Source organism: Rhincodon typus, chromosome 19 (assembly GCF_021869965.1).
Source record: "Rhincodon typus isolate 14 chromosome 19, sRhiTyp1.1, whole genome shotgun sequence".
In the NCBI taxonomy this organism is placed as follows: Eukaryota; Metazoa; Chordata; class Chondrichthyes; order Orectolobiformes; family Rhincodontidae; genus Rhincodon; species Rhincodon typus.
This window is the reverse complement of record NC_063350.1, coordinates 23,211,301-23,223,630: the sequence shown is the minus strand read 5'-3', so window position 1 is coordinate 23,223,630 and position 12,330 is coordinate 23,211,301. Positions and strand designations below refer to the sequence as shown.

The window sequence follows — 12,330 nt, the reverse complement described above, 5'->3', positions numbered from 1 at the left end:
ATCAGACATAGATACAGTCCTTGTATCCCTAATTTCTTCAGCAACATCATGGGGGACGTTTCAATGCTAATTTAGTTAGTTTAAAAGGATGTCTATCAGTCCTCCAACTTGTTGGTTGCATTTTTTCATCATTGCTTACTGCTACCATCTTGTGGTAGTATTAGTCAGGATCTGGTCTTCATGCAAGTGAAGCATCTCTACTCCACAGTCCTAGCCATCTTTTACCTGTGACATAACAATACAGTTCTGTTATAAGTGCAGCCTCAGCTTGCTATTTGTTGCAAAACCAAGACCATTAACAAATCTACTGGTTGCCAGTTAACTCACACTGTGGCCATCTGGTGAAAAGGGCTACCATGAGGTGTAAAGACTAAACAGAAGTTCTTTTCTTTTCCTTTGTTCTCTATAATTTTCTGAGCAATTACTTAAGAAGCCTAGAGAGCAAACTGACCAACTTTTCTCAGCTTTCAGAGATTCTACACTTCCCTGCTTACTTGTAAGGTATAATTGCAAGATTGAGCAATAATCACCAGCAAAATTTTCTTTCATCAACTTTTAAACAATTTCAGAACAATAGGGAAGACAATCTTTCAACCTATTCTTCGCATGTTTTGCAGAAAAATAATTTTGATTCAGTCAATAATTTGAATTAACAAAAATCTTTAAGGCACACTCCTTCCAAGCTTGCTTTTTACCACCCAATACAAACTGCAAAATTAGCACAAATTCCTGTATTTAGAATGGGAAACTGACTTATGTGGAAACTCTGCATTGTTAAATTTCCAGTAAGTTCTAACTACAGTTCTCCAAAAGAAAAATCAAAACCACATGTGGAATTTTAAAAGAATGCAAATGTCTCTTGCTGTAACTTTTTTTCTGCAGTCAGACTTTCAGTTGATTTAAAGACATCCTACACTAGCAGAAGTTTTGTATGTAGTATTAGCTATACAGAAAACATATCAGTAAACATCTAAGAACAGAGTCTATATTTCACAGGGCATAAACTGAGATTTGTCTGTTGTGTGTTTAGAGATATGTACTGGTTACATCAATCTTGAGGTACGTTTCTCGATATGACCAGGAATTTAAAACTGCAAAAATAAAAATAAACACTTTTCCATGAATTCATAACCATGATGTTGACACCTCATTTCTCTGAAAGAAACACAATAGCATATTTGCCCACAAGTCAGAAACTGTTTTGTAGTACTTTCCTATAAACAATTTAAGGGATACTATGAATGCAGTAGCTCTGGAATCACAGAGTAGACGACTACCGTGTACAAATGTTCACCTGCAGTTCTTTTGTGTGTTATTTCATCAGAGGATTTTAACACTTTGGAGATGAATTAATACCTCTTATAAATGACAAGCTCATAGACGTCCGAGTTGCAAAAATGAAGACCATCTAATCAGTTGCTTATACTACTCACCTCACCTACCATATCCCAACAGACTTAACTTCCCATAACTCTGAATTACATCCCAATAGCCAGTGGGTAACAGAGAAAAGATCTGTAAAGAGGTCACGGAAAGATGTGGTGGATGATTTTAACCTTCCCAATATTGATAGTGACTCCCTTAGTGAATTTTTGAGACGATTCCAGGTAGGTTTCTGAAAACAACATGTAGATAGTCCAATTAGGGAAGGGACCGTACTAGACCTTGTATTGGGGATGAGCCTGGCCATTTGACCAAAGTTTCAGGAGGGGAGAATTTGGGAACAGTCATCATAATTCCATAAGTTTTAAGATAGTTATGGATAAGACTGGTCCTCAAGTGAAAGTGCTAAATTTGGTGGAGGCTAATTACAACCGTATTGAGCAAGAACTAAAGGAATTAGATTGGGATGGCTGTTTGAGGGTTAAATCCACATCTGACACGTGGAACTCTTTTAAAGGCCAGTTGATCAGAGTTCAGGGCTGGAATGTTCCTGTGAGAATAAAAGAGAAGAACGGTAAGATTTGGGTACCTAGGACGACAAGAGATATTGCAAGGTTAGTCAAAAAGTAAAAGGAGGTACAAGTAAAGTTTAGAAAACTAATATCAAACAAGCCCTTGAATATAAAGGAAGCGGGAAAGAACTTAAACAAGGAATTAGGAGGGCGAGAAGGGACCATGAAATGTCTTTGGCAAGTAGGATTAAGGAGAACTCAAGGCATTTCATACATATATTAGGAGCAAGAGGGTAGCTGGGAAAAGGATAGGTCCACTCAAGGACAGAGGAAGGAATTTAAGAATGGTGCAGGAAGAAATGAGTGAGGTCCTTACTGAGTACTTTGCAGCAATGTTCATCAAAGGAGGACATGGATGATGGTAAGATTAGGAAGGGGTATTCTAAGGCATGTTGATATTAAGGAGATAGTGGTGTTGGTGTCTTGAAAAACATTAAGGTAGGTAAGTCCCCGGGGCTTAATGGGATCTATCCCAGGATACTGAGGGAGGCAAGGGAAGAGATTGCTGGACCTTGACAGAGATCTTTGTATCCTCTTTAACCACAGGCAAGATTCCAGAAGACTGCAGAATAGCCAATGTTTTTCCTGTAGTTTAGAATGGCAACAAGGATAACTTGGAAATTATAGGCTGGTGAGCCTTACATCAATGGTAGGGAAATTATCGGAGAAGATTCTTTAATCTGGGCAAACGTGTGGTGATGCATTTTGGGACGTCAAATGCAAGAGGTCAGTATAAAGTAAATGGCAGGGCCTTTAGGAGCATTGACTTACAGGGCGATCTTGAGGTGCACGCCCGTAACTCCCTGAAAGTGGCAACACAAGTGAATAAGGTGGTAAACACTGGATGCTTGCCTTTATCAGTTGGGGCATTGAGTATAAAAGTTGGCGAGTCATGCTGCAGCTGTATAAACTTTAGTTAGGCTACATCTGGAGTACTGTGTGCAGTTCTGGTTACCACAGTTTAGGAAGAATGTTGGTGCTTTGGAGAGGGCACAGAAGAAGTTTACCAAGATGTTGCCTGGAGTGGAGTGCATTAGCTGTCACGAGGAGTTGTGCAAACATGGATTATTTTTTCTAGAGTGTCCAAAACTGAGGGGCAACCTGATAGAAGCATATAAAATTATGAGAGACATTGATAGAGGAGATTGTCGGAGTCTTTTTCCGAGGATGGGAATGTCAAATACTAGGGGACATAGGTATAAGGTGTGAGGGAAAATGTTTAAAGGGTGTGAGAGGGAAGTTTTTTTTTAACACAGAAATTAGTAGGTGCCTGGTATGCACTGCGATAAGAGGTGGTAGATGCAGATACATTAGCAAGGTTTTAAAAGGCATTTAGACAGACACATGAACAGGCAGGGAGTACAGGGGTATGGACAATATTCAGGCAGATAGAATTAGTTTAGAACGACATCATGGTTGGTGCAGACAAGGTGGGCCAAAGGGCCTGTTCTTGAGCTGTACTGTTGTATGCTCTTTTGCTCAAATCCTCTCTAAAGCACCCTTCAAGCTCAGCTTGTCAATGAGATCCATATCTTGTTCTCTAAAGGTAATCCTACTAATTCCTATTTTTCTTGGGTTCCTGTGTTAATTGACATTATTATTGGCCCTTGCTCTTCAAATGCTGTCCTTCTCTCCTTCAAATCTAATTATCACCGCTGTTGTTCTTATAAAATCAATCTTGACCTTGTAAATTAATAACCAAATTCTCTTTCTTATTCAAGCTGGAAACGTTGTTGCCTCCCAAATCCAGGCCCATTTTTCTTAAAACACATTGGATGGATTTAAACAATCAGGTTTCCACTGGAAACTGGAGGCTGACTGGAAATTTCCAATTATCCCTCTAAAACTGCTATTATCAAAGGTTCACAAAATGCCTTGCTGGCACCAAAGTCACACAGTAAAAACGGCCAGAAACAGGGTTGGTAAATTGGCACAGCAGGCACTGCCAATGCTTTTGAGTCCCATGCATCTCTGTGCCTGAATCAGGCAGGCCCTAATGTCCTGCCCACGGAATCAGTTTCCATATGTATACTAACGGTACCACCGCTACCTCTGTTCTCTCTCTCTTGATCCCTGCATTGTTTGACTGCTTGGCTGTCATTTCATTATCGGAGGAAATTTCTGATCATCCAAAAAAAAGTAGCAAGACAGAGCCATTGTTCTAGGGTCCATCACAAACTCCTTTCTCTCAACACCAGTCTCATTCCTCTTCCTGCCAACCATTTGAGGTTAACTACAGACTATTCCTAACAGTGAAGTTCCAACTAGTCCCAATATGAACTTCACTACACATCTGTACTGTCACTAAGATAGCTCATTTTCCCCTCCATAACATTTCCTGAACTCCACCTTACCTCAGTACTGAAACCTTCATCTAAACCATTGTTCACCTCTACTCCTAATTATTCTCTCCATGGTATCTCATGTTCCACCTTCTAAAACTTGAGGCCATTCCAATCTCTGCTGCCTTTACCCTAAACTGCAGTAAATCTCACTTATCAGTCTCCTTTGTGCGCACTAATCAACAGTGACTATTGGTCAAGAAAAAAAATCTTGATTTTAAAATTCTCAGCCTTGTTTTTAAATTGTTTCCTCGCCTTGTGTGTCTCTAGTTCAGTAATCTCCTATAGCCTTCCTGTTAAACTTTACACTCCTCCTGGCCTATTCAGATTCCTGGGTTTAAGCATTCTTTTAGTGGCAGCCATGTCTTCAGCCACCTAGACCCTGAGCTCTACTACTCGCCAACTCCTTATTTTTCCCTTGTTTAAGCTGTGCATAAAAATACTTCTTTAACCAAACATTTGGTCTATATGGAGATAGCAAGAACTGCCAATGCTGGAATCAGAGTTAACACAGTGTGGAGCTAGAAGAACAGGCCAGGCAGCATCAGAGGAGTAAGAAAGTTGATGTTTCGGGTCGGGATTGGATTTTAAAACTGGCGAAATCAGGTCCCAACCTGAAACATCAACTTTCCTATTCCTCTGATGCTGCCTGGCCTGCTGTGTTCCTCCAGCTCCACGTGGTGTTATCTATTTGGTCTATATGGCCTACTATGGCCTTAACTGGCTAGGTATGAAATTGTACTCCATAATTCCTCCAAGATGTATACTGGAATGTTTTATTATTTTAATTACATTATGTAAAATCAAAATCCGAATCAGTTATTTGGATATTATTTAGTTGGTTCTTGTGAGATCTTGCAGTGCTCAAATTGATCACTGTACATAGAACATAGAACATAGAACATTACAGCGCAGTACAGGCCCTTCGGCCCTCGATGTTGCGCCGACCTGTGAAACCAATCTGAAGCCCATCCAACCTAAACTATTTCTATATTATGCTGTTCAAAATAATTACTCAGCAGCTGAACAACTTGGAATTGTAAAAGACTCTACAGCAAAGCTCGTCTCTTCGTTATATCTAAATTTTGCAACTTTAAAAGGTTTCTTGGGCATTCAAATGATTTAAAAGGTAAAGTTGTCATAGTCTTAAAAGACCATAGGGCTTCTTGCTCATTGCAGAAAGATGAGAGGTGGAGGTTAACCCAAGGATCACCATGCCTCAAGCGAAGGGAAGCGGTCGGGAAGGAGAGTCATTCATGGTCACCTCAGCCAGTGCAGGAACTAAACCCACACTGTTGGTGTCACCCTACATTTCAAACCAGCTGTCCAGCCAACTGCGCTAAACTGACCCCCTCAAATAATCTCATGCAGGAAGGGGACCCTGATGAGTTAGTGCACCACGATGAAATTTGTCTCTTCTGCACAGAATTGAGGACTGAAAGCATAGGAGTCGGCTGAATCCAAACAGCAGTTATTCTTGAACAAAACTGACATTTAGACTTACATGTTTTGAAGTGCATTTGCACAAGACAAGTTTCTGAATTACACAAGACTATCAGGGAGGCCTACAGAGGCAAAGGTTCTTCCTAAACAAGAGGAACTGAAAATTCTACAGCTATTTTAATAATTCTTTTTAAGTATAACTATACTGTTAAAAAAAGCTGAACAAAAAACCAAAGTTCTGAAGAATGGTCACTGCACCCGAAATGTTAATTCTGCTTTTTCTCCACAGATGCTGCTAGACCTGCTGCATTTTTCCAGCAATTTCTGTTTTTGTTTCAGTTTCAGTTTCTGTAAAAAATCTTATTAGGTATTAGAAAATAGGGACACAAAGCTTCTGAATTGGCCCTTATATCTCTTTTATTCAGTGGGTACAAGAGCTCATTCCCACTTGCACATCAACAAAAGAAAGAAACTGCTCTCACAGTTTCTGAATTTCCAACTGAAGAATACAGGAAATGAGGGTGCAGGGGTCAGTGATTTCCTGATCAGTTACAATCTGAAGCTTCTGCACCACATTTTAGGATCAAATAAACAACCCGACTATCTAGGGAAAGAAAAGATTTCAGAATTAGTCCCAAAGATTTCAAATACAAAATTGTAGTCCTAGCTTTAACATGTGCAATTACCTCCAGAGCCTGGAACACAGCCCTTTTGTAAGAGACCAGCTTGTTAAACGCAGAAGTATGAAAATATTGACCAATAGCAGTTAAAGGCACAAGTTTGTCAGCAGAAACCTTGAAAACAAGAAAATATGAAAATGTTAATAATATAGACCATTCAAAAAAGGCTTACACCTGCCAACCATTGCAGCTTTATAAGGCAGTCCTACATTCTGACCCCATTGGCCAAACACAAGATAGTAATCATTTTTGGAGTAGTACCTTACAAGACAAGGCTCTTTCATCATACCAGAGCTTCGCCAAATATCATCAAAATGATTCCAGTGAGGCAGACGAGTAGGATCTGTGACTGCAAACTTGGAAAGATGATGAACTCATATCAAATTGAAGAGCCAGGGTTATTAGAGACTGGGTTCGTGGCATGGTCAGGGTTGATGTAATGTGCCTATAAAGATGTCTCGGCAATACATGACCCAAACTGCCAGTTGGAATATTGGAATGTAGAGAATTTGAAACAAGTATTTAAAATTATGGAAGGTTTAACTAGAGTAAGTAAAGAAAAAACATTTCCATAGGCCATGAAGTCAATAATCAGAGGCATAGATTCCAGATGCTTGGCAAAAGAACAAGAGGCAGATGAGAACTTTTTTTCAACAACAAGTGATTAGGGTTTAGAATGTGCTGCCTGATAGGGTGGTGCGCACAAGTTCAATAGCAGCCTTCAAAAGAGAATTGGATAAGTATTTGAAGGAAAAAGAAATTGCAGGGATATAGGCAAAAAGTACGCAAGTGGGACTAACTGGATTACTCATCAAAAGATCCTGTGCAGATTCAATCTGCTGAAGGTCTCCTTCAATCCTCTCCTAATCTATGACTCTATGTGCTGAATTCAACGGCCCTTGAAAATGAGCACATGGATTACAATGCATGATTAATCCAATTCCGTTGTCTGAAGCATGAGGAGCACACCAGTTTTGCACTGCCTACTCTTTTAAATGATTTCACATCCATCCAGTTCTATCTGTGCTACTGAAAGACGATATCAGAGTATAGGAAAATTTTGTAGGTAGCAAGAATCAGCTATATATTCGGCAGAAAGATTTGTTTCTTTCTTTTTTTGGTACTGCAAACTGGCATGCAATGTTTAAATCTAGCATTTTTATTATTCATTCATGGGATGTATATGTCACTGGCTGGGCCAGCATTTATTGCCCATTCCTAATTGACACTTAACAATCATCTGGGCAATCACATTGCTGTGGGTCTGCGATCACAAACTGGCCAGACCAGGCAAAGACAGTAGATTTCCTTTCTGAAAAGGTCATTAGTGAACCAACTGGGTTTTTACAACAATTGACAGTGATTACATAGTCACCATTAGATGACCTATTCCAGATTTTAATTCAATTCAAATTTCACCATCCGCCTCAGTCTGATTTGAGCTCATGTCCCCAGGATATTGACCGAGGGTTCTGAACTGCTAGTCCAGGTACACTGTCATTACATCAACACATCACTGCGACCACCCGCTTCAAAAGGTTAGGAGGTACATTGTGGCTGAAACAGATGAAGCAGTCATGCAAGAAGTGAATCTGACTTTGGAAACATTGAACAATGACACAACGTGATACAGTGTGGATTTCAAACCTTTCAAATGTTGTGCTGTAGCTTTGATGGAGTAAATGGAGAGGAGCAGCGATGTCCTGCAATATACAGAGGGCCAGGAGGTCCTTCAGACACATAATTAGAAGCCAGTATGGCAGCAGATAACCATGGGGATCAATCTAAGCATCAAACACCATGGACCTGGATGCAATGCTGCAAGAGGTTCAATGATCTCATTGCTGCAAGCTCTACACCAACTTGTACATTTCATCAACATGGCAGCCATAGCAGCCAAAGAGTTTAAACTGACACACTGACACATTTTCTTCTCTTTTGCAGGACAAGGCAGAGCACAACCAGAGGCAGCAGGAGCTAATAATAGACTCATTCACATGGCCTGACTTCCATGGAGGATCAGATGCTTGCCATTATTTAAATACCTATTACTGAGACTTGGGCCAGTGGAGAAGCTGAAATCATCAAAGGTGATGCTTTTTCCCATGTTTAATGCACCTTAAATACTCTTATATACTCTTCCGATTTACAAGCTGGTGTTAGCATGCGTCTGTTCCTTGTCCCCAGCCCTGAACAACAACTTTACACTTGCATTTTCCCACATTCAGACACTTGATGGAACAACAAAAAGCCAGTGTTGATACTGAGGCATCATCAGTCAATTTCAGATACTTGTACTTGCATAACTTACAGGATAGTGGAGAAATAGACAGGATGGCTGGGGTGGGGGCTGGAGGGATTGGCGGACAAAATGGATTTTCAGCTTCCAACTCACCAAAGGGTGAGGTCATTTATGGATTCATTTACAGAGAATTGGATAAATCTTTAATGTGGCAACCTACAAACAAATACCATAGGTATGCACAACCTGGTGCATTGACTGTCAACTGTATGACAGATTTTTTTGATGTCAAGAAGCACAGAAGAATCTGGAACGAAATTGGGAAAAAGGATTTGCACAGGGCTCAAAGTCCATTAATGCCAGGAGGGAGGCTTTAGCCAGTTGAGAAGTGGGTTTCAAAAAGAATATGTGGTTGGGAAAGAGGTTGTCATCTTCTTCATGGGTGCCCAGATAGGCAAGAGGCACGAAACACAGCATTCCCTTATTTCCTGTCGCTTTGTGCACTTAGGATCAACTGAGGTTTTAACAAACTCAATTGAGCCTTAATTATTTATTTTCAGAGTGGGAGGGCTGCCAATTTTGTAACCTACCCACCCTCAGAATTATGGGGATGAGCTCGGATGTGGGTGTGAAGGTAGTCAGATAGCCCCCCTCCCCATATTACATGATGGCCACTTAAAACACAGTGGTATGTAATATCCATCCCATTGTCTACCTGCTCTGCATGCTAACAACAATTGATCGCTTTGTGTACAAACAACCTTAACAACATGGCATCTGGTACAATTCACTCCAAAACTGTATGTATGGGTTTCAGGTGCCATTTTTATCTGAAACAGCCCCCATTGGGCTCAAACAACAAAAGCCATTGATTGCAATTACATGTTGTATGTTTTTAGGAGGGTTAGAAGTACTGAAAGGAAATAGGGCCAATAACCCATTGTATCAAGAGCCGTTTCCCACATTTTTCAGCCACTCTTGAACGGTTTCTGCTGGGTTTCTGCACAGACCACAATCAGAATTTCATGTCCAGAGTCACTTAAGGAAATTCCAGTGACCATCATTATTTGATTGAATAAACAGCAATGGTGGCCTTTAAATAAACCTAAATAAAGGATTAGTTTAATAATTTATCTCCCACTGTATCGGTTACAACAAGTTGAAGTTGCACTGCTGCCACAGTCTGACCTCCTGCCTCAAGCTTCTATGAGGCACAAGCCAAGAATGTGGTGAAATATAATAGAATGCTCTCCATTTGTTAGGAATTAAGGAAGACTGTCCAATCCAGTGAATGAATGCCACTCCAACACACTCAAGAAAGCTCAGCACAAGACAAAACACCTCATCCAAAATTTTAAACTTTCATTGTCTCCACCATTGGTACACAGTGATTGCAGTGTGTACCATTTACATTATAAACTAGAGCAACTCACCAAGGTTTCTTCAACATCACCTCACAATCTATGACTTCTACCAGCATCTCCTGAAGGTCAGCAGGTGCATGAAAAGATCAATAACTCCAAGTTCCCCATCAGAAAACGCGTGACTGTGACTTGGAGATATATCACAGCTTCTTCATTTTCATTGGGTTAAGATCCACAAACTCCTTATAAGGCAACGTTATATGCAATATCTTCACACACAGTGGTTAAAACGGCTGCTCACAACTATTTTCTTATGAGCAACTAGGGATGAACAATAAATTCTGGCTTTGCAATTGACATCCACATCCCATGAATAAATAAAACATACCAATTTGTAAGGACAGGAGCATGATATGCATAACTATTTCTAAAGTGGAGCTTTGCACAATACCCCCTTAAGACCTCAAGGTATAATTGCAGCAAAGTGGCCCAGTACGAAGTCAACTGGAAACTAAACATATCTCAAGATCAATTAGAAGGTAATTAGGCAATCTGCAAGATCAGAAGGAAAGACAGCAGGAATTGCTAAGTCCATTTTATTATATTTTTGACAATTGGATATGTGACAACAGGGGCATCAAAGATGTATGCTGGATGCAAGATTTTTATCTGCACAGAAAAATATATATTTCCTTACAAAGTTAAAACTGCCAAAATAATTCTCACCATTTACCTGAGTAGTCTAGTTTTCACTTATCGAGTTCATTGATATGATTATGTGTGAAACTGATGAGGAACTTTTATTAGAAACAGTAGCAGTTGATATGTTAAATATATTTAGCACTCTGAATTGGAAATTAATAATTTTCAGATTCTGCTTTGTTCAACGGGAGATGAATCTTTCGTAAATACACTGAATGCATGACTTAAATGACATAGGAAATAGCTTGAGTAGAATAATTTTTCACAGTCAAAATAATTTACAGCACATTGAGCAGCTGCAAGGTAGAGGATGAGAAAGCCGAAACATCTGAATAAAATTGAGCAGATTTACATAGATGATCCAATTGGCAAAATTCACATATGGACACATTATATTCTTGCATTTACTATCCTCTTTTTCTATAGGACACCCACATCTACATAAAAATAGTGTGCACAGGGACTTAACACAATTTAAGCATTTGTATGGGAATTTCATCAAACCTGAAATTTTATGATATGATCTTTCAAAAAATAATGTATACGAGTAAACTTGTTCTGAAACTTTGCTCCACCTTTGTCTCATATTTTGAACTTACCTCTGAGAACTTGCCATCTCCAAACCACTGAAGCCACCTCATTCCTGTTGCAGCTTGCCTTCTTCCAGGTGTGCGCCAGGAAACCACTATAGCCGGCCACCATGAGAATCCCTTGATCTTCCCCCAAACCAGCTCCCCAATGCCATAACCCTTACCATCCTAAAAGATAAAAAAAAATTATTTTCAAACAAATTAGAATCTCACCCGATTTTCTTCTATATTTAACCAACTGCAAAGAAACACTAAAAACCACGTTCAGGTCATTTTCACAAATTTGACAATAAAATGAATAATTCTGAAAGACTCATTCTTCACTTTCTTGGTATTTTCTAACAAACGCACATCCATGACAAGGTGAGAGATTGTGCCTATAAAATTAGGAATTAAAGATTTTGCTCGATTCCTCCTTTATCTTTCATCAGAACTGGGAAAAATGTCATAACAGGTGTTAAGCAAGTACAGAGACAAGGAAAAAAAAGAACAAAAGGCTTGTAATGGTGTGTAAGGTAGGAGAGATTAATGAACTAAAGGGATGGTGGTGCAAAGCAAATGCACTGATAAGGGGGCAAAGCAAAGAAGGAAAAGATGAACCGAGATGAGGTGCAAGTGTAAATGGAAGTAGCAGAATCATCTTCTACAGTTTTATGCAGGAAATGGGAACTGAGATCATGATTGGAAACAACTCAATTGAGTTTGGAAGGCTTAAATATGCCTAATCAAAAGATGAGCTGCTGTTTCTCAAGCTTAAGTGGAGCTTCAGTGAAATACTCAGGAGGCCAGGAGAGAGAGTGATTCAAGAAAATAAACTAATAGGCAACCGTAAGCTCAAGGACACAACTGTAGATCGAATGGAGACTCTGCAAAGTGGTCACCCAATCTTTACTTGTCTTTCCACTTTAGAGGAGATCATATCATGAGCAGCAAATACAGTAAACTGCATTGAAACAAATACAAATAATTCACTGAGATAACAAGGTGTAGAGCTGGATGAACACAGCAGGCC

At 39.7% G+C, this 12,330-nt stretch overlaps 1 protein-coding gene across 1 annotated transcript in view; it reads right to left on the bottom strand.

Annotated features, from left to right (window-relative positions):
• LOC109914174 (DNA (cytosine-5)-methyltransferase 3B-like) overlaps positions 1 to 12,330 on the bottom strand; it is a 124,650-nt gene that overhangs the window by 65,340 nt on the left and 46,980 nt on the right. Inside the window, exons 4-5 of the mRNA XM_048608560.1 lie at positions 11,328 to 11,486; positions 6,427 to 6,534 (exon numbers count right to left, since the gene is read on the bottom strand). Coding sequence (XP_048464517.1) covers positions 6,427 to 6,534; positions 11,328 to 11,486 — 267 coding nt within the window. The remainder of the gene's footprint in view (positions 1 to 6,426; positions 6,535 to 11,327; positions 11,487 to 12,330) is intronic.